Source organism: Diceros bicornis, chromosome 31, assembly GCF_020826845.1.
Source record: "Diceros bicornis minor isolate mBicDic1 chromosome 31, mDicBic1.mat.cur, whole genome shotgun sequence".
Taxonomy (NCBI): domain Eukaryota; kingdom Metazoa; phylum Chordata; class Mammalia; order Perissodactyla; family Rhinocerotidae; genus Diceros; species Diceros bicornis.
This window is the reverse complement of record NC_080770.1, coordinates 17,895,948-17,918,861: the sequence shown is the minus strand read 5'-3', so window position 1 is coordinate 17,918,861 and position 22,914 is coordinate 17,895,948. Positions and strand designations below refer to the sequence as shown.

Sequence of the window (22,914 nt, the reverse complement as noted above, 5' to 3'; positions counted from 1 at the left end):
GTTTCAGATGTTGAGACTGTTGATATCACACACACCAAGAAGGCATGAAAAGGTTGATTACATTCTGGGGAGAGCAGAGTGACTCCCAAGGAAGACCAAAAATGGTTTCAGAGAGCAAAGAAAAGAGACTGGCTTGGGGTTTTCATACTAGTTAGGTGGGAGAGCTGGAAGGAGGGTTTCCACATGCATTAGTTTTCCATGGTTCCTGTAACAAATTATCACAAATTTAAAAGCTTAACACAACACATACGTTTATTCTCTTATAGCTCTTGAGCCTGGAAGCCGGAAACCAGTTTTACTGGGCTAAAGTCAAAGTGTTGACAGCGCTGTGTTGCTTCCAGAGGATCTAGGGGGAAACTTGTTCATTGCTTCCTCCAGCTTCTGGTGACTACTGGCATTCCTTGGCTTGTGTCTTCATCACTTCCATCTCTGCCTCCATGATCACATCCATTCTTCTCTTCTGTGTTGTGTTAAATCTCCCTCCTTCTCTCTTATGAAGATATTTATGACTGCATTTTGTACCCACCCAGCAAATCCATGATAATCTGCCCATCTCAAGATTTTAATAATATCTGAACTTATCAAAAGATTATTAACATATGCAAAATACCTTTTCCTTGTAAGATAGTATTCGTATGTTCTAGGAATTATGACTTGGTATCTTTGGTGGCCATTATTCAGTTCACTACACTGTGCAGGTGGGCTAGGCCTTTCAAGGTTTGAACTTTCCACCACTGCCAAAAAGAGAGTACACTTTTTTTTTGTTTTTGTTTTCCGTTTTCTTTTTATCAGCTTGCCTAGACATGGGACAGATGTGGAAGAGAGTGAAGTGGAGCTGTCATCAGTCAAATATCAAAAATGGAGTCAGACTCTATACTACCATTCATCCCTGATGTTTGACTGACACTGAAATAAGCCATGTTTCACTTAATTGAATTTGAACTCCATGAGGCCTGCATCCTGAGACTGGCAAGGGAGATGGAAGTTTCATTGACTATCCTTTTTAATGGCCCAGTGTTATGTATTGTAGAAGTGAAATGAGTGACTTCATCACTATCAATAATATCTGAAATTCTGAATGGGACTTGTGAGGAATTATCTTTGTGAGGTCTTGTATTGTAGTTTTAGCACACATGGAGACGTGGGTGATTTTGATCTATATTTTGAGTATCTGTGAAGCAACAAGTTTTTTACCTCAAAAGGGAAAACTTGAATAAGGGATTATCGTCACTGCCATTGTGCAAACCAGACAACCCAAAAGTCTATAAAAAGGTGAAGGTGGGGCTGGTTATTGGCCAGAGAATCCAGTACTAAGGTGGCTGCTTGAAGTCTGAGCAATTGTGCTGATCCTTGCTTCTCATCTGTGATTAGGGATGTCCTGATTAGGGGACAAGAAGCAACTGCTCTGGAGAGCTCCACCTTGTGCAATGGTAGGGATGCTGTCCTTAGTATAAACTCCCTTTCCTGTTCATTCAACTGATTCCAAGAGCTCCTCAGTTATCCAAAGAGTCCAGGAGAAAAGTAACTCACCGAGCACCATGGTCTCTGGCAAGGGACTGAGGACAGGAGAGGCCACACACTTCTGCAAGTGGGATACACCAGACACCTCAGGTTTGGCTCTATCCTGTAGCAGGGAGGCCTCAGTAGCTGCACTAAGCTTGTGGGGGTGCTGCTTCCATGTCCAAAGGCATAATGGGCAGCTAAGGACAGAGGCCTGTGACAGCCTCTATTTTCAGGAGAGCCCAGCATGCACCTTACATCTGCCACTCTAATGGTGTGTAGCATGGAGCTGAGGAGGGCAGTTTCTTGTACCAGAAGTCTTTGGCAACTTTTGGCCATCTTGGGTGGTCCAGAGACTATAGGACCATGAGGAGGTTGCTAAAGTATCTAGAAGAAAGGAGCCTCTGGGAGACACTAACAGGAAATCCAGGTGTATTGTAATTTGGACAGACACTAGAAGCTCTTTTTAGGAGGCTTTCTTAAAGTTGGGCCAATTTGTAAGAGCATAAATTGGCTTAAGTAAAATTTTAAATTAAGTATATAACATCATAATGCCTTTCTTACTCAAAAGTATTTTACAATTTATTTGTAATTTACATACAGTAACTTTTAAATTTACATACAAAGTAAAATATACTGTTTTGGTGTACGTTCTATGAGATTTGACAAATCCGTGGTTGTGTAACTACAAATACAATCAAGAGACAGAGCAGTTCCATCACTCTCCAAAATCCTCACTTGTTGTCTCTTTATGATTAACAACTTCCACCAACTTTATCACCAGGGAACCTATCCTATTGTTTTGGTTTTCCCGAATGTTATGTAAATGGAATCAACTATAGTAAAGCCTTTCACGTCTGGCTTTTGACTTGGCAGAAAGCATTTGGCATTCCCCAAGTCATTGCGTGTATCAACATAGTCCTTTCATTTATATTGCTGAGTAGAAATACAATTATTATGATGTTATATATGGCCATTCCCTCGATCCAGTCTAAAAAGTACATTTTATCCTCCTTTAACAACCAATCTCCCTTGGCACCTCCATTTAAGAAACTATCTTCTAGAGTCGGCCTGCATATTTAGAAATAGTCTTGGTTAGATATTGGCAGGAGGTCTTTGTTGTTCCCCAGAGGTCACTTTTGTTTGTCATGGGCATTCTCATGCACTGGGTCAATACAGAGAGACAGTGGCGAATGATAGAACAAAATACACGTAGTTTGTTATATCACAAATATTACTAAGATATTTGCACAACATTGTTAAAACGTCTATATTTCAAATACAACAAACTGAAGTCTCTCAAGACAAAAGGATAACTCATTCTTCCTTATGAGGCCATTTGTAAGTATTTAGCATACTTTATCTTAATGATGAAATTACAGTTACAGGAACTTATTATCATGATTGCATGAATGTTCAAAGGAAAGACAGATTGAAACATAACCACAAATAAGTACTGATACAGGTACTATTCATCATAGGCTCTTAAAATAGTTTTTCCTTATTTGAGGTATCTCTAATAATAGTAAAGGGGTCATATTCATTGTAAGCTAAGTAATAAAGAAAATCTGTAAAGTCTGCAGATTTAACAATGCTTGTAATGTCAAAATCATATATGAGCAGCAACAAATTTGATGACAAAGTGGAATATCTTTTAAAATTTAAGAGATTTGCACAGAAACTTTTTTCAAATCATCAATTGTCTGGCTGTAGCTTAATTATGAAAGCCTCATCTACAGAAACATGCCATTCTTTTCTTTGAAATATCAATAGGTCATTTTAATACCTTTCTGGCTAACATAACCCCCACCCACCATTGCTACTTAGAGTATATTAAATTCTTGAAAAGTATTGTTGAAATGTGCCTATACCCGGAGCTATTTAGACCCAAAAAAGTTCATACATCAGGGGAAGGTGTGTTAAATATATGAGTCAAAAAAGAAAAGCACCCTGTGAACACCTGTAGTGTTCAGTCATATACACTCATTAAAAGTACCCAAACCTGCATTCCTGAGAAACATTTCCTACCACAAAAGGATTTCTGCACCAGCTGAAAAGACACTAATGAGATACTATCCCACCAAACATGGTGAAACATGAATATTGTAGATATTTTCTCCTTTAGAATCATGTTCAGGCCTGTACAATAAAATATATTTATTTACCTTACACAGCAAAGTTTCTGGAGAGATCGTGTAACTAGTCCAGTGCTTTTAAAATAACGACATCAAAGGGCCAAGTTTCTTACATCTTCCTGTTTTCCCATTCTCAGATGTGTCTTCTGCAACCTTCCAGGTATGAAAGGAAGTGGAAGCAGAAGACACAGCACTCGCTGACGTCTCCAGTCATCTCATGAGCAAGACCTGGGTCATCTCCTCATACTTAGCTGGAAAGGAGGCTGGGAAGCTGAATATGTCAAATCCCCAAACTCCAGTTAAATTGGTTTGGGTTAGAAGATTTAGATTGCTATATCCTGAGCCAGTCTACAACATCTCCTAAATCATTTTATGTGAATCTATGTACTAGTTTTCTATTGCTGTTGTACTAAATTATCACAAATTGAGTGGCTTAAAACAATACAAATTTATTATCTTACAGCTTTGTAGATCATAGGTCCAAAATGGGTCTCACTGATCAAAAATCAAAGTGTCAATGGGGCTGCATTTCTTTCTGTATGCTCTAGTGGGGATTTCATTATTGCTCAATTAGATTATTGCTCAATTGATATAGAATTCAGTTCCTTATGGTTGTAGGACTGAAGACTCTGTTTCCTGGCTGACTGTCAGGTCACCAGGAGATCACCACATTCCTTGGCTCATGGCCCTATCCATCTTTAAAGCCAGGAATGACAAATTGAGTCCTCCTTTCTCTGCTTTTTCTGTCATAACATATCTTTCGACTACCCTTCTTTCTTTCTCTTCCTTTTTTTACGGCTCATGTGATTAGATTGGGCCTACTACACCCCATATCAAGATTTGTAACTTTAATCATATCTGCAAAGTCCATTTTGTCATGTAATGCAGCATATTCACAGATTCCAGAGATTAGGACTTGGTCATCGCTGGGGGACAATTATTCTGTCTATCACAATCTCCCAATGAAATAAGATGATTAGCTTATGTGGTCTTCATTTGATTGAATCTCTAACTGCCATAAATAATTCACTGATGCATTATAACATTGTGTTCCAGGATAAAGCTGGTTAAGTTGTTCAGAAGTCAAACTCCACTGTGTTCATGTTAATTGGTAGGTTTTATATATTAAGTTTAAAGTTCAAATCTCAGGAGGAGAGCACCAAGAATAGATTTCCTCTGACTCCCCCAGGCACTCAAGACATTGACTCTTGTCCAGCTGCCAGGTCTCTAGTTTAGACGTGTGCTTAGATGGATGTATCTAATGTATTTAGACTGGCATCATTCCTCTAACTCCTCATTTGCCATCCTCATGGCATAACTCTAGGTGCTGCTCTTTATTGCTAACTTCATCTTGCATAACTTGTTGTACACTAAGAAACTATCCTCCTCATATCTAACTCTAAAAAAATTCTCTTTGGCCATCTGGTGAAGACTGTGAAGATTGCAACTCATGAGACAAAATGACTTAGCGAGTAACCCCCTTTCAGTCAATAAAGAAAAATCCAATTGAACTGTAACATCAGAGAGTCACCTCTCTCTACTGAGAGTTAGTCAACCTCATGATACTGTTGTCATGTGGTTTCTCTCGCCAGGTTTCAGATGACACTCGGTCCTTTGGATTTGCACAAAAAAGAAATTGTACATCTACAGCAGAGATATTTGCCTTTTAAATATGAAAAGATTCTTGCCTGGGTTTATTTCCAAAATGATCATTTTGTGTGTCATTACTGTTTGTTATCCTCATTGTTGTCACTATGGTTGTATACTCATTGAAAAATTATTGAACAAAGATTTTTCAAAAGTCAAAGATGGAAAAGCAAGGTAAAAATGTTTGGATCAGTCACAAAATTATATGTTATACATTCCCATACAGGTCTTGGAGGCAGGGGGTGGAACAGGCAGGGTTCATTGATAGTATTTGCCTTTCGGGTAGGAAACGTATAGTTCCATAGAGTTGATTTTTTTTTTTTTCCCATGAGCTTAGAGGTTTGAAGAGGTTCATGTTCTCTTGTCGAATCCATTGGTCTCTAATGACATAATGAACATGTACCTAGGACAGACATGTGAGTTAAAGATCTAATAAACCTGTAGTGAAACATTATCAAAGGGGCCCCACCAATCTTAGTGGGTAAGAAGTAAGCAGTCATTTATGACAAGCAAGACACATTGACAAATACTCAACTACTTCTTTACACCAGCAAAACAGGCTATTGGAAGTGAACAGGAAAATGATTTCAAGTGGACTTAGCATTGAAGTGGTGTGATCATGGATCGGGTCTTGTCACTAAATGCAAATTCATCATAATGTCAAAATAAGCACTGAATTATATATTATGACATGTTGTAGCATTGTCTTATGTATGATGAACTGTAGTATGTATGTAATTTGATATATATTATACTATACTGTATATATAACATAATGCAAATTATGTAATTATGTGTAACTGTATAACTCTATATAACTCGCTCTCTGTCTCTCTCTCGCTAGATATATGTGTATGTATATTCGTGCATCTAAAACAGTAGCTATTCCCACTTTTTAGTCGAAATCATACTTTTTATCCTCACTTAAGAGTCAATCTTCCTTGGCAACTCCATTTAATGTGACTTTCTTCCCAGGAACCAAAGACTAAGGAATTTAAAAAGAAATGTGAATAGATTTACCACAACTTAAATTCTTATTACTACAATTTACTACACCCTTGGCAGAGAGTGAAGTATTGAAGGAGGCAACACAGAAGATGTTAGGTGTAGTTCAGAGAAAACAGGCCACAAATTATTTTGGGGTTTAAAGTTACTATGTTAAAATCTTTTATATGTCCTCTAAGGACACGTATTTCTCACGTCATTAAATTCTTTGATGAAACAAGTTTCTGTGATGTATAATAACTACCACATTCTTTCCATATTATGGATAACTATGCTTAGCTTTCAACAAGTATTTTCTTTAGAGAGACGTTATGCCAAAGGTGTTACTATTGTTAAAGAAACAATGCGTAAACAGTCCTTGTGGAGAGGCAATCTTCTACATATAACAACACTCATCTGAAATGAATCTAGACAGGAATGTGTATGTGTCCTTTCTCATCAAATGTATATTTTTGATGATGAATATATTGATGCCACTATTTTAACATAACAGAGAATCTAAATCTTCAGTGAATGACTCACCAAGTCATATATTGGATCCCTCATATATTTGGGGTGCAAAAGTCAGTTAATGCTACTATCCAGAAAAATGGAGTAAAATAAAAATCAGAACAAAGCAAGATACATGAGAATAATTTTTTGGTCTTCACTTCAAGAAATGTATGTAGCCCTATCTGGCAATGTGGCTAGTCAAAGAATTATATAAAAACAGGTGACTGTTTTTATAAACTATGTCACAAGTTTCTTTCCACTCAACCTCAGTTATATTAGCTGGTAATGGATAGCAAATAAATAATTAAATATATCTAGGGAATAATTCCTAGAGGCTGCCTCATTGTGAATTAACAGATTGGGAAGACAAGGAGTAAAGAAATATCAGAGAAAATACAAAGGTATCAAGGAATTTTGTAAAAGTATTAAGGAAGTCATAATCCTAACTTGTTAATTGGCACTGAGTCCATGATGATATAAATGATAATATATTTCTTGAATATTAACAAAGATTTAGCTCTTTTCCATAGTCCCTGTTTAGATGAACAAAGATTTGACTAGCACATTTTTGAAAAGCTAAACATAGCACATTAGTGAAAGGTAAATAATTCTAATGTGTAAAGAAGCAAGTTTTCTCTTCTAGGTAATTGATATAGTGGAATGTCTGTTTTCCTCAAAAATAGCACTATGAATTGTCTATGAATTGGAATATAAAATAATACAAAGCTAGTGATTTCACCAAGAATTATACCAAAATAAAACCAACACTTCAATTTTGGTGCTTTAAACTTTTCCAAATACTTCTCCATGCCAAGTGGATATTAAGCCTTATAATAATCCCAGGAGTTTGTAGAAAAGAGTGCATTTTCCTCATTTTACTAATTGTAAATTGTTCAAGACAAGACAATTGACCCAAAATAGAGTTGCTTATGCTAAGTCCCATATCACCAAACTGAAACTTAACTTAGTTCCGGTTTCAACTCTACCAGAAATGAGATCTTAAAACAGTCAATCAGGATTGCCTGACCAGCGGTAGTCAGGTAATCTGCCTGATAAACACCTGCCCTTATAGGAAAAGTCACTTTGTAGAAAACAATCCAATTTTTGCCTAGTATAACTTCCTTGTTCCTGCTCCCTTCTGCTTATGAAATCTATTGCCTTGTGTAGCTCTTCAGAGCTTCTTTCTATCTGCTAGATTGGATGTTGCCTGATTCATGAATTATTGAATAAAGCAAATAATATCTTTAAAATTTACTCAACTGATTCCTTTGTTTTTTAACAGAATGTAATGTAAATAGTAGCTAAATGACTTGCTCAAGATTTTAGTAAACAGAAGCTTAAAAATCAGTTATCTGAACTCCCGGGACAACACTGTACCCATGACGTTGTGATTCCTGCTTTACTAAATTTCAGAAACAAAAACTACCATCACTACTATCTCCATCATAATCATCATCTTTATCATCACTATTATCATCTTCATTATGGTCTTCATCATGGACCATGGATAACATTCTTATAACATGTAAAACATTAAATGAGAAGGGATATATGCACATATACTTCCATGAATAAAATACATTAATAAATAAATGTGGTACATCATGTTATATGGTAGAGGATGTAAATGAGTTGATGAAGTAAAATATAACTGTTTATAGAACAGGAGCTAGCACTGTCTTATACGTGTGTATTCAGTTGTAACTAAAACTACAGAATGGCTAATTTTCAAAAGAACTGCAAACAGAAGTTCTCAGAGATGGATGCATTAAATAACCTCTTAATGTGAGTTGCTGACTTTAGAATCTGGAATTGGGAGGATAGGCATCAATGGCTCTGTTGATAGATACTCACTTTCCTTGATAATACCAGTTCAAAGGTTTAATAATTTCAAACACTTTAGAAAGGGTTAAAGACATGGAAGATTAGACACACCAATGTATTTGCAATTGCATGGATTTTGGGTAATCCTGAAAATAACTTTTAACACTTTACTTTTAAACTCATAGATATTTCATTTAAAAATTGGCATAGGAGTAGCTATTTGGAATGCAGTCTTGAAGGAGAGGAAAAAATTCAAAGTGAACTATTTTTGGGCCATAACTGCTGAGTAGAACATAGAATATGTGCAAAGTAAACTGGCTGAGACAGGTAGGCATTCTCTCTTATACTGTGTGTTGTGACAAGAAGTTATTAGGAAGCGAACTAAGTGCACACAAATTTTCTTTTGGTATTATGATTGGAATAATTCCACACAGGTGCATAGTAGGTTGCATAAATATGCTCCCTTTGTTGATGCTCTAAAATCTCTAGACTTTTCCAGGAGTCTGAGGTGGGGTGTAGCAATACCTGTTTATCTATTCACTCACTCAATCACGCACTCAACAAACATTCCTTATTCAACTGCCATTGCCAGTCTCTGTGCTATAGAATCAAAGAATGCTAACAAAAACAAATGTGAAGATTTAGGAAATTAGTTAGGTAAATAATCTTGTATATTTTCAAGTATATTTAAGGCAAAAATATTAATATATTGAATTCTGATTTCAGTGTTTATGTGAAATATGTGCTACACATTACTATTTTGTTCACTAGGTCAGATTATTCTTTAGGCATGGAGACTGAAGATAGATTAATTTGCCTAGTATATAACCAAGCACAGTAAACTGTAGATTAGTGCTTAAAACTATCTGAAAGTACATCATAAGCTGAAAGTAGTTAACTTCTTAAAGGGAGAATGTAGAGATTTGAAATGTTTCTCTGATAACTGTGTGGCAAGTAGTTAAAATATTTACAATTAAACTCATGACACTATTTTTTAAGTAATAATTTTCTCAGTGCTGCAATAACATCCTTGTTCCTTAGGCTGTATATCATGGGATTAAAGATTGGAGTCACTATGGTGTAGAAAAGAGAGAGCAGTTTGTCAGTTCTTGAAGAATGATCAGATTTTGGTCTTAAGTAGGTAATGGTAACAGATCCAAAGAATAAAACCACAACCAGCAGATGGGAAGAACATGTGGAGAAGGCTTTGGCCCGTCCTCTGGCTGTTGGCAACCTCAGAATGGTGGAAATGATTTTACAGTAAGAGGCAAGTATCAACATGAATGGTATTGCAACAAACAACATGGCTGCTACATAGACCGACATCTCATGTGCAGAAGTGTCTCCACAGGCCAGCTTGAGGATGGGGGGTATGTCACAGAAGAAGTGGTTAATTTGGTTCGAATTACAGAAATGCAGAGAGAAAATCTGACATGTTTGCCCTATCTGGACTGGGATTCCACTGATCCAGCAGCCAACAGCCAGTTGGATACACCTCTCATTGTTCATGACTAGAGGATAGCGCAGAGGGTCACAAATGGCCACATAGCGGTCATAGGCCATCACAGCTAAGAGGAAACATTCGGTAGCTCCCAGCATAAGGAAGAAGCACATTTGGGTGGCACAGTCCAGCATAGAAATGCTTCCATCCTGAGTCCAAAGGCTTACTAAAATCCTAGGGAGCGTGACCGACACATAACAGATTTCCAATGAGGAAAAATTTGCCAGGAAAAAATACATGGGTTTCTGTAGTGTAGTGTCAAGCCTGATTATTATTATTATGAGGCTATTTCCAAGTATGATAATAATGTAAATGATGGAAAACACTCCAAATAGTAACCCCGGGAGGTTTGGAAGGTCAGAAAATCCCAGGAGTACAAATCGAATCACTGTGGAAACATTGTCTTCTGCTTTCGTCTCTTGATATTGCATCTGTGGGGATGATTCAATCAGGAGTACAAGTTACTTCATTTCCCTGACTTTTGTTTTCTTATGTATAAACAGGATGGTATGCCTTCCAATTTTTCCAATTCCTTATTAAGACAAAACGTATAACTGCCAGGTGCTCTGAAAGTGTGGTGAAGTGTATTTTTCCTTATTATTAAATGTATCTGTAAGAAAATAATCCCCTTAGTCTTGTCTTTTCTGTTACAGATTGTCATATTTCTTTGTGTCTGAAGATAAGATATGTAATTGTAATTTTTCTATTCATCTGATCACTCAAAAATGCAAAATCTGAATTTATGTTCAATTGTAACAATGATTCCATTCTTTCAGCTGACTTATTTTCCTCCTCACCTCTCAATTCTGTTTTCTATTATTATCAACTAAAAATCAATTTCATTGCACAAGCAAATATTTTGTAAGTCATATAAAATAGTTTTAGGGATGAATATTGTTAATTTTTAAATGTGATGGTTTTTTTGTGGTATTTACAAAATCTTGTTTAGCTTTGACATTCTGCATATTTAGACTATTTTATTATAAAACAAAATGGATGAGTCAACTACTATAATACAGATATTATAGTCTGTTATTTAATCTTTAAAACTATGTATTTCAATGTAAGGTCTATGAATAAGCAGTCATAAATTTTATTCAGATTTTGCAGTGGGGAGAAAAGGAACTCTAAGATCATCTTCCTGTCCCGGAACACTCAAGAGGTAAGAGGCAGGTTCATTTAGCATTTATGTTCAATAAAGCAATTCCAACTAGAAGGTACACCCCACACATGCTTATGCTATGAAAGAGACATCAACCACAACTTATCTCTGACATCTTTCTAAATTACCCACATCCTCAATAATTTCTATTATTCTGCCAACCTCATTTAATCCATCATTCTTTTCCTTGCACACATGCATGTGTGTTTCATACACATGAGTGTGTTGTGGTTACATTGCTCATCTTTATTATGTACTTTTCTTATTGCTATAGCTAGATTATAGTCTTCTTTTGATATTCTATACATCTTTCTGCACAATGCGTAGTATATTTGCCCCTCAAAATGTGATTTACTAACTTCTTAAATAAATTACAAGTAAGTCAAATTGATTGCTTCTTTCCAACCAACCAATTAAGCAGAGGTTACTACCCAAAATGCAGATCTCCCCTCCTTATCCATTCTGGTGTAGATCAAGAATGCCTTCTGTGTGTGTATTTGTGTGTGTATGTAGGAATTATACTCTTTTCATTCACTCTTGCAAAAGTATCAAATTACTTCATTGTTTTCACTATGTTCTAGATAACTTCCATATTATGTGTTAACCAATTTGAAAGCTGATAGAGACTAACTCACTGCAAAGAAGAGACACACCTATAACCACATTCTAAAGTGTTAAGTGTGAGCAACAGTCAAGATTTCAGCAACAAAATGTAGACACAAATGGGGCAGGAGCAACAGTCCATGAAAAACTTGAGCGTCCTGAGGGTTTTCTGTGAAAACGTTTTCTGAGAAAAAGAAAGTTAAATAACAATTTCTTTTGAAATTTACAGTATTCTAGACTACATATTAAAGTACTAAATATATTTAAATCTTGCATCATTATTATACAATTCTCCCAATTAAAATTTGATTGTAGAGAATGTAAAAATGCTATAACTGAGTCTCTAAGATGGTCAAAAACTAGTAGCTGACAGACGACATTACTAAGATATGATTTCATGCGTATAAGACTACTCAACTATGCCTTTTTTCACTACACCATCCTACACATGTTTGACCATGTTTTATTCATCTATTTAATTCAATGTAGAGTCTAATACTTGGACAATGATTAAAACTGTTTGTTGACTGAATCACCACATCTTTCTAGGCTAGCATGCATCCTGCACTCACATTTGATGAGCTAACCATTGTCTTCAGAAACTGCCATCCTCTTTATTCTCCTTATTGTCTCTGCTCTTTATGTGCGTTCTTCGCTCATTCTCCAATCCCCTCTCTAAATTATTCCTTACTGTTCAAGCAGGGTAGTATATTTGAGAAGTAAACTGAAACTAAGGTGACGAAAAAATTAGCAAGAACAACAGAATTTGCAATCAAGAATATAGTGTTCTACATCTAATGAAATCTTTTTTGTTGGCCTCAACTTTTTATTTGGCAAAGGGAGTGACAATGTCATGAATATTAAATGGAACTGTCAATGTAAAACTATTTGTAACATAAGAAATATTATAATCATTCAAATTCTATCCAAATGGTACTTATCTTCTAAACACAAGCTCACCTGTGAAAGCTTCCTCAAGTCTTGCAGCATAGCTACTGATTTCTCTGACTTCTGGAAATGTTCAGATGCTTCTATTTATGCAACTTAGTAAGAAATACAATATATAATTAGCTAAATGTAGCCACTTTCGTTTCTGTTCAAATACTTTATGTTTATTGTTCTGATCTTCCCACTGAATAATGATTTTCTTTGGTGTGGAGATTGTGATAGCCATTACACCATCTATCATCAGAATGTAATAGTGCTTATATTCAGAGCAAGTTTGTTAAATCAAGTTGAAGATAGGAAATAAAATCAGAAATTGATGAATGCAATTTAGAAAGCTTTTTCCTTTAGGAGAAGTCTCTAAAGATAAAAATAAAAACATACAATATCTCTACAGCATTTTTCAGATTCATTTATCATGGACCTTAACATTTAACAAACAAGGAATCCCATTGGTACTAGTAAAACCCATTTCAGTAAAGTCAATTCACTTTCTTCTTCCTTAGTTATGAATAATTAAATTTTTTATGAGATAACGACTTCCAGATTTAATACATGCAAACTACTTAAATGCATGCTTAGCCCATGGTAATCACTTAATTAATGTTAGCACTTAAGATGATGATAATGATGATTATGATGATGAAGATGTCAGTAATCTTTGGGATATTGGCCTGTTGTATTGCAAAGTACTTAGTATTTCCTCATTTATAGTAATGAGCGTCAGAAGAGTAAAAAGACTATTCAAATCAGAGTTTTGAAATTAAAGAGCAAAAAACAACAAAGGATTTATTTTTAAATTTTCTGTAAATGAGTGTTCTTTGCTGAGGCTTAAAAAATACAAATATATGTAAAACTAGATTTGGTATTGGAAAAAAATAATTCACGCTTACCTGTTTGGATTGATGTTAAATATAATGCTTACGTTTATTGATTGAGTTAAAAGACAGAGAGAAAATGAGAAAAAAAAATATTTTTGAGAGGTAATTTACTTTTATTTGAAACAGAGCTTAACTACCTTCTAAAACATGCTCTATGGTCATAACAGACAGCGCTCTTTAAGTAGGAAATAGTCTTCACCCTCGGGATCAGCTTCTTTCCCACGTCACTTTCTAATTGAAGTAAACCTTTCTGCCTGCCCCTCAAGGAGTTCGGTACAACAACCACAGCGTATCTGGCCATACTCCTTCTTCTCTAAACTCTCTACCTCTCTTACTTTGTCTGTGATTATCAAGAAATATAAGCATTATAAAATCATAAATTTGTAATGACATATAAGTTATGATATAAACTAAGATATCCTTGTAAAGATGCAAGTGTACAGGGTCTTAAATTAACAATAAGTTAATTTCTTTGTTATTAAAAATTCAGAAGCAAAAAGTCTAGGGCAGTGGGGCAGTTATGTGATCTTCAACATGAATCTTCCATCTCCACGACCACATTAGCCAAGTAGGCTGCATCGTCTCCTACACTCAGAAAGGAGAAAGGGGGTGAAGGGGAGCACTCATTTATTCCTTTTTAGATGGACAAACTAGCAACAGCATGCAGAATTTCCAGTCATCATCCCTCATGTCAGATTTAGTCACAAGATCACCCCAAAATGGAAGAGAAACTGGAAAACATTTCTAGCTGCACCCCCATGTGACCGGCTAAGACTCCTTGTGTCTATCGTTAACTGCCTTCATTTGTCAAAACCTAAAATTCCAAGTAGTTACTGCATTGAGTTCTCAGCCAAGGATGTCCTCAGGTTAACTGTGGCTCCTCTTAGTGTAGTGATTATAAAACAATGGAACAAGTTTCTATGACGCCCCTTACAAAGAAACACACATAGACACACATTCACAACATATGATGGATGAGAATATTACATCTAACTAAAGATAGCAGGAATAGATTTATATTTGTATAAAGATTAAGGAATAGAGAGATGGAAAAACAGATTTTAGAAACATCATGGTTCCTGCATTGATTGTTGTCACTATTCAAGGGCTATATATGTATTCATCAATTTTGAGTTATACCATTTTGTGATTTATTTTATTTTAATTCTAGCCACTAAAATACATGTGTAGCATAATCTCATTTTGGTTTTAGTTTGTGTTTTTAATAATGGCTAACGATGGTGAGCTTCTTTCATGTGATTATTTGACTTCTGTATATCCCCTTTAGTAAAATCTCTCCTCAAGTTTTACTACATTTGTTAACTAAGTTGTTTCTTCTCTTACTATTGCGCTTTGGGAGTTCTTTATATATTCTATATACATTTCCTTTTTTGGATACATGATGTGCAAATATTCCTCCAATGATTGAACAGTGGAGATTGAACAATGTCCATCTCAGAGCAAAATATTTTAATTTTGATGAAGTCCAATTTATAAATATTTTCTTTTATGAATTGTGTTTTTGGTAACATATTTAAGATCTCTTGCTTAATCCTAGGTCACCAAGATTTTCTCTTATGTTTTCTTCTAATAATTCTATAGTTTAAACATTCTACCTTTAAATCTATGATCCATTGTGAGTTAATTTTTTTTATAAGGCATGAATTTTAGGTTTAAGCATTTGCACCTTTGTCAAAAATCAATTGCCCAGACTTTCAGAGAGTAACTCAAATTCACAAAAATCAAAAGAGAACATTGGTAAAAGTAATTACATAGATAATTATAAAATTTAGCACAAAATATATTTTTCTATTTTCTCTTTAAAAAATTTTAAAGACAAATATTTAAAATAGTAGTTTATAAACAATAGTTCAAAAACTGTATTTTTGTATACATCATGACTGATCCTAAAGAATAAAAAATGATTATAAAGGATGGCATGAAAAATTTATACCAACCAATTAGACAGCTTAGACAAATGAACACATTTCTAGAGAGACATAACACTCCAAATGATACACACATAAAATAAAATATAATATCTACACAGATCTATAACAATGAAAGTATTGGATTGGTAATTTACAAATCTCCACACACAAAAAAGCCAAGGACCAGATGGCTTCACTGGTGAATGCTACCAAATATTAAAAAAATAAATAAATAATACCAATTCACAAACTCTTTCAAAAAAATGGAAAAAGAGGTAACAAATTTCAAATCATTTTATCAGGAAAGTCTAATCTACTACCAAAATGATTAAAAACCTAACAAGAATAGAAAACTACAAACTAACATTCCTCATGAATATAAAGAAAAGTTCCACAGTGAAATATTACAAACCAAATCCAACACATATAAAAAAGGATTATTCACAATACCAAGTGGAATTTATCCCAGGACTGCACATCTACTTCAACATCTAGAAATCAAGGTAACCCACCATTTTAATGGGCAAAAAGTGCACGATTATGTCAACAATGCAGAAAAAGCATTTGACCAAATGCACTACTTATTCATGATAAAAATTTTCAACAAATTAGGAAAGAAGAGAATCTTTGAAACTCATAAAAGCCAGCTATGAATATTTCATATCTAACATCATGTTTAATGGTGGAAAACAGAATGATCTACACCTAAATCAGGAATAAGACAAGGAAGTCCACAATAACCTTACATTTAACACTGTACGAGAGGTTTGGGGCTGTGCGACAAGGTCAGAAAAAGAGAGAAAAGACATCCAGATTAGAAAAGAAGAAGAAAAACTACGTATTTTCAGATGACATGATCTTTTATAATTATATACAATATGTTTTATATTATACAGTAAATATATAAAAATATAAAATATAAATAAATATAAACATAAATACAAGTATATTATATAATAATAGTAGATATTAAAAACCCTCCCATATCTCAATTATAAATCGACAATTGACCCAAGTAAAATGGGACAAGCCTTTGAATAGATGTTTCTCCAAAGAAGATATATAAATAGACAATAAGTACATAGAAAATTCTTAATGTTATTAGCCATTAGGGAATTGCAAATCAAAATCACCAGGTGATACCAATTCATGCCCAATAGAAAAATTATAACCAAAAAGACAGATAATATCAAGCATTGGTGAGTATGCAAATTAATTAGAACTATCATATATTCCTTGTCTGGATGTAAAAGGAAGCCACTTTGGAAAAAGTTTGGTCATTTCTTAAAATGTTAAACGTAGATTTATCTAATGATCTTGCAATGCCACTCCTAGGTATATACCCAAAAGAAACAAAAACATATGTCCACATAAAAACTTGAACACGAATATTTATAGCAGTACTATTATAGTAGCCAAAATCTACAAACACCTCAAATGCCTGTCAACTGATGAATAGACATGCAAAATGTTATATATGTATATGCTACAATATGGATAAACATTAAACATAACGTTGTGATAAAAAGTTACAAAAAAATCACATATTTTATAATTACCTTTACGTAAAAAGTCCAAAACAGGCAAATCTATATAGACAAAAGTAGATTAGTGCTTACTAGGGCTGGGAGGAAGAGAGGACAAGATGAGGAGTGATGAAGGTTGCATAATTCCATGAACGTACTAAAATTACTAAACGGCAAATTTTAAATGTGTGCTATTTTTTGGTAAGGGAATTATATCTCAGTAAAGCCATTAAAATGAGTTGTAACAAACGTAATTATTGATGAATAATACAAAATGAAATTAAATATACAATTCCATTTACAATAGCATAAATGAATAAAATGCTTAGGAGTAAATTTTAGAAAAGAAGTGCAATACTTGTACCTTGACAACTACAAAATATTGCTGAAGAAATTTTTTAAAGTTTAAATAAATGGAGATAAATCTCATGTTCATGGATTGGGATACTTAATATCATTATGATGGTAATTCTCCACATGTGACCTTTAAATTTTATACAATCTCAATCCAAACCTCAGCTGGTATTTTGCAAAAATGATGAGCTGATTGTAACATTCATATGTAAATCTAACAAAGTGAGTCTTAAAAAAGAACAAAGTTGGGGGCCGGCCCCGTGGCGTAGCAGTTAAGTGTGCGCAACCACTGCTGGCGGCCCCAGGGTTCAGATCCCGGGTGCCCACCAATGCACCTCTTGTCAGGCCATGCTGTGGCGACGTCCCATATAAAGTGGAGGAACATAGGCACAGATGTTAGCCCAGGGCCAGTCTTCCTCAGCAAAAAGATGAGGATTGGCAGGGATGTTAGCTCAGGGCTGATCTTCCTCACCAAAAAAAAAAAAAAAAAAGAACAAAGTTGGATGATCAAATTTCCTGATTCAAAATTTACTACAAAGATACAGTAATTAAGAAAGTATAATATTGATAAATCTATAACATAAATTAATGCAACCAAATTGCAAGTCCAGGGGAAAAAAAATATGTTTATGTGAATTTATTTTCAACAAAATTGCCAAGGAAATTCAGTGGGGAAAAAGATGCCTATTTCAAGAAGTGATGCTGTAGTAACAGGTTATATATATGCAAAGATAAATTTTTACCTTATCTCACACAATATACAAGCTCTCAGGGAGAACCTATCTTGAGGCAGAATTTCTTCTTTCTCAGGGAAATCTCGGTTATATCATTAGCAGATAAAACAGAGAAATTTTCCAGTGTCCTTGACAAAAAAATCCCACCACAGCAAAAAAATCCTCAATTATAAGGACAAAAGAATCAAGTCTCTGTTTACCTTTCACTTTGAAGGACTTCTGAGAAAGAAGGTTGTGAGTTGTGTTAATTTTAGGGTAGTGATATGACATTTCTTTGCCCTCCTCTGTGTATAATGAAGGCATATGTAGAAGCAATAAAATTATACTTGTAATACAAATCTTATCTCCAGTGTTAGGCATGGATTTAAAACACTGGAAACCATATTTTACTAGTCATTAAGGTGAATGTTTCGTTATGAAAATACTTAGATGTCTTAGATTGTGGCTTTTCCATCCCTCCCTCCTTTCCTCCCTCCTTCCTCTTTCTTTCTTTCTTAATTCCTTCTATGTTTCTTTCCTTCCTTCTTTCTTTCTCTCTTTCCCTCTCTCTTTCTCTCTTTGCTTCTGTTGCTTGAATTTCATCCCGTTTCTTTCTGTTACTTAAGTGTCACCTGAGAAAATAAAATGTGCACAGCCTTATGGTAGATGTGGATAATACCACCACCTCCGTGTTGCATAGCATCATAATTTAGACGGATAATTTTGGGAAATTAAATATAAAATCATTTAATAAAGTAGAAACTGTCAATCAGAGTCTGAAATATATAGTGGAATTAGAATAGAGTTTGTAGCCAGAGAGTGTTGGGTCTGTGGATTGATTCTCTGTAACTTAGTTCTCTCAAATTTTCTGGGTTATTAAAAAGTTTAAGATTAATTTATTAACACAGCACAATGTCTAATCAATATACAACATCTTTAAATATAATAATAAATCTCTTTATGATTGGCGTTACTGGAATAAACTGAAAAATTTCCAAATTCATAGAGAAAATGCTGAATATTGCTATATTAGGGAGTTTGTGATACTATAATATTTAAGGAGGCAATTAGAAATTGGGTAGAAATTGCTTAATGATTCTACTTCCTACATTTCCAAAGGCTTTATCATGCAATAGCTCATTTGATATTCACAACGTACATGGAAAATATTTAAAATAGTCATCATTACTTGTTTTCTCAGAACTTGCCTCAAATTCTGTTTGAACAAATTTGTGACTTAGTCAGTTATAGATTATTTGTTTCTAATTTGTTTTCCAATTACTTGTTAATTTTACTTTGTTCTCTTTTCTTTTTCCAAAACACTCCCCTGTTAGAATATTGGAGAAGAATGAAGACAGGACCTCAGTGTGAGGGGGTAGAGAGAGGTGAACACAAGACACAGTAATGAGAATAGCATATCCCACATCAACCATTGCTGGAGTGTATGGTACATGCTGGTTAATAATGGAAATTGTTATCCATTCATAAATCAGATGCTTATTGAGTGATTTGCATGCATTAGATACCCAGAAAGAATATACTATACACACATTATTTTCTAGAGTCCCCTGGTATTACCTGTTGTGGTAAAAGTAACTTGGCTTTTGAGTTGCACAAGCCTGAATTCAAATCTCAATAATACCATTTGTTTGCTGTGATCTTGGTTGATTTATATAACATTTTTAAGTTGAAGTTTACTTATAAGCACAATGGTGACAGAAATGCCTCACAGCACCATTGTGAGGATTACCTAAGACAGTATCTGCTCGCACACCTGATGCCTGGTGAACCACTGCAGGTGCTCTTTAGCTTCCCACTTGCACCACCTGCACTGACAGTGTGCAAGCTGATTTCAAATAGTCTCTCCTGTCTTCCTGCGCATGAGCCTATCTTCAAGAGGCTACCTGCTTAAAATACCATCCTCAGATACTAGATTAAGTGCATGTCCTTCATTCAGCACCATAGCAATGATACCATCGAGACCACTAGTGTGAATAACTTTGAATTATACAATCACTCTGTGAATCAAACTCTTGTGGAGTTCAACCTTGTGCTGTTGGTATCACAGAAAGATTTGTAAGATGTGCTTTAGGAGTTTATTTGAGAGAGCGAAAGTGTACTGGGAGACAATAGAGCTCAGGAAACACTTGGATGGTCTAGGAGAACCTCAGAAAGTAACTGGGACTTACGTGCAACTTACAGAATACTGTAGTAAAAAAGGATGGAAATAGGCAAAATGAACAAATGATCAGAGTTGGATGGACAGCTTTTTGCTTGGACCAGAAAACCCTTTTAGATTTCTCTTCCTTTATCTTAGGTCTTCAATGAAAAGCATGGCTATTAATCTTAGGAATTAACACTCAAATATAAAACCAGTGTTTGAGATTTGATAAATATCTTTTTCCCCTTTGATAGACAGTTCTTTATGACTTGTTTCAGTTGAAATAAATTGACTATAACAACAATTAGAATAAAAAAAATCACAGAGATCACCCAAGAAAATCACTTTCTCCAGCTTATTTTTTGCGTATAACTACATAATGTCTCAAAAAATATTCCAGACAGCTTAAATGAAAATGTGAATAAATACAATTATTTTAAAAGAAATGAGATGAGAAAGAATTCAGCGAAAAGGCCGTTCCAAACAAAATTGTCAAATTACCTGCTACAATTAATATTTTTATTTTTGATTTATTTTTACTAACATAATTCCAATTAGACTGATATTCCTATCACTGAAGCTGAATAACAAAACACAGTATTACATATCTCACCATCAGTAACAAGAAAATATAGCCATCTCTCAGTATACCTAATTCCTAATAAGAGTGTTTTCTGATGGATAACTTTGAGAGAAAGAATAAACATTTTTTTTACTACAATTCAACATCAAATTCAGATATTTTCATAGGACTGATTCTTAGTGACTGCGATTTTTTAAAGCACAACATACATAATTATATTTGAGCAAACTGCAACTCAGGCAGATAATGTGACTTTACATATTGAATTCCTTATATTCACAAATGTTACCCAGAGACCAAATAGCAGAAGGCAATTTATGCTTAGTCATGGCATGTGTTCTCCTGGGATTTTCTGATCTTCCAAACCTTAGGGGTTCCTATCTGGAATTTTCTTTCTCATCTATATCATCTTAACAGGAAATAGTCTTTTAATAATTACGAGAGTAGACTCTGTTGTCCAGACACCCACGTATTCTTTTCTTGCAAATTTTTCCTCACTGAAATCTGTTATTTTTCTGTCACTCTCCCCAGGGTTCTGGGGAACCTTTGGACTCAGGTTAGAAGCATTTGTTTGCTGTGTTGTGCCACTCAAATGTGCTTCTTCCTTGTCCTGGGAGCCACAGAGGCATTTCTTCTGGCAGTGATGGTCTATGACTGCTACCTGTCCGTTTGTAACCCTCTGCACTATCCTCTTGTCATGAACCACAAGATGTGCATCCAGTTGGCTGATGGTGCCTGGTTCAGTGGAATTCCCGTCCAGATAGGACAAACATGTCAGGTGTTCTTGCTGCCTTCCTGTGGTTCTAACCGAATCAACCACTTCTTCTGTGCCGTCCCCCCATTGATCAAACTGGCCTGCGGGGCACCTCACTTAATGTGAAGTGTGTCTATGCAGTTGCTGTATTATTGCCGTGATTCCCTTTCTACTGCTACTTGACTTTTATGTCAAAATCATTTCCACCATCCTAAAGCTGTCCTCAGCCACAGATGGGTCCAAAGCCTTCTGCACCTGTCCTTCCCATCTCATAGCAGGGGTTTTATTCATTGACTCTGTTACTATCATCTATTTAAGGCCCACATCAAATCATTCGACGTGAACTGACAAAATGCTCTTTCTTTTCTACACTATTGTGACTCCAACATTTAACCCCAGGATATGCAGTCTAAGGAACAAGGATGTGATTGCAGCATTGAAAAAATTACTACTTAAGAGAACAATGTGAGATCTTAGGGCTACTCTTTAATACATTTGTCTCATAGTGATCAAAGAAATATAATTAAATTTCACTCTACGCATTTTTACTGACAGTGTAATCATTCACAATTATGTAATCATTTACAAATATTATGCGTTTTAGGTTCCCTGCCTGAAGTTACTTGTGACTGCATCTTTTTTTGTGTGTGTGTGAGGAAGATCAGCCCTGAGCTAACATCTGATGTCAATCCTCTTCTTTTTTTTTTTTTTCTGAGGAAGACTGGCCCTGAGCTAACATCTCTGCCCATCTTCCTCTACTTTATATGGGACGCCGCCACAGCATGGCTCGACAAGCAGTGCGTGGGTGCACGCCTGGGATCCCAACCAGCGAACCCCTGGCTGCCACAGCGGAGCACCCACACTTAACCACTTGTGCCACCGGGCCGGCCCCCATGACTGCATCTTTAACAAGCAGATTAATCAATTTTCAAATGCTCTATTCTTTAGGATAAATCTTTTTCACAACATATTATACGTTTACCCATCTTTACAATGTTCAGATAATCTAAACTGTTAGAATTGTGTTTAAAGATTTACAGAAGAAATCTTTTACAATTTGTCAATTTGTCAAATATTTACAATTTGTCAAATATTTACAAATATTATGCTGGTATTGCCATTTATATTCATGACACATTCATTTTTTCATGGTAGGCTTACACTACATATGTGTTGAGGGAGTAAACAGAAAACTAA

At 35.0% G+C, this 22,914-nt stretch overlaps 1 protein-coding gene and 1 pseudogene across 1 annotated transcript; one reads left to right on the top strand and one right to left on the bottom strand.

The window, feature by feature from the left end:
• Nucleotides 1-9,590: 9,590 nt before the first annotated feature.
• On the bottom strand, nucleotides 9,591-10,535 carry LOC131395630 (olfactory receptor 10AG1-like). The gene has a single exon (XM_058527487.1). The coding sequence runs from the start codon at nucleotides 10,533-10,535 to the stop codon at nucleotides 9,591-9,593; it is 945 nt and encodes a 314-aa protein (XP_058383470.1).
• Nucleotides 10,536-21,245: 10,710 nt separating this feature from the next.
• LOC131395369 (olfactory receptor 10AG1-like) lies at nucleotides 21,246-22,186 on the top strand (annotated as a pseudogene).
• The last annotated feature ends 728 nt before the right edge of the window (nucleotides 22,187-22,914 follow it).

Excerpts from the sequence above, each read along its gene's own strand:
- LOC131395630 (XM_058527487.1), bottom strand. The coding sequence starts at position 10,535 with ATGCAATATCAAGAGACGAAAGCAGAAGACAATGTTTCCACAGTGATT.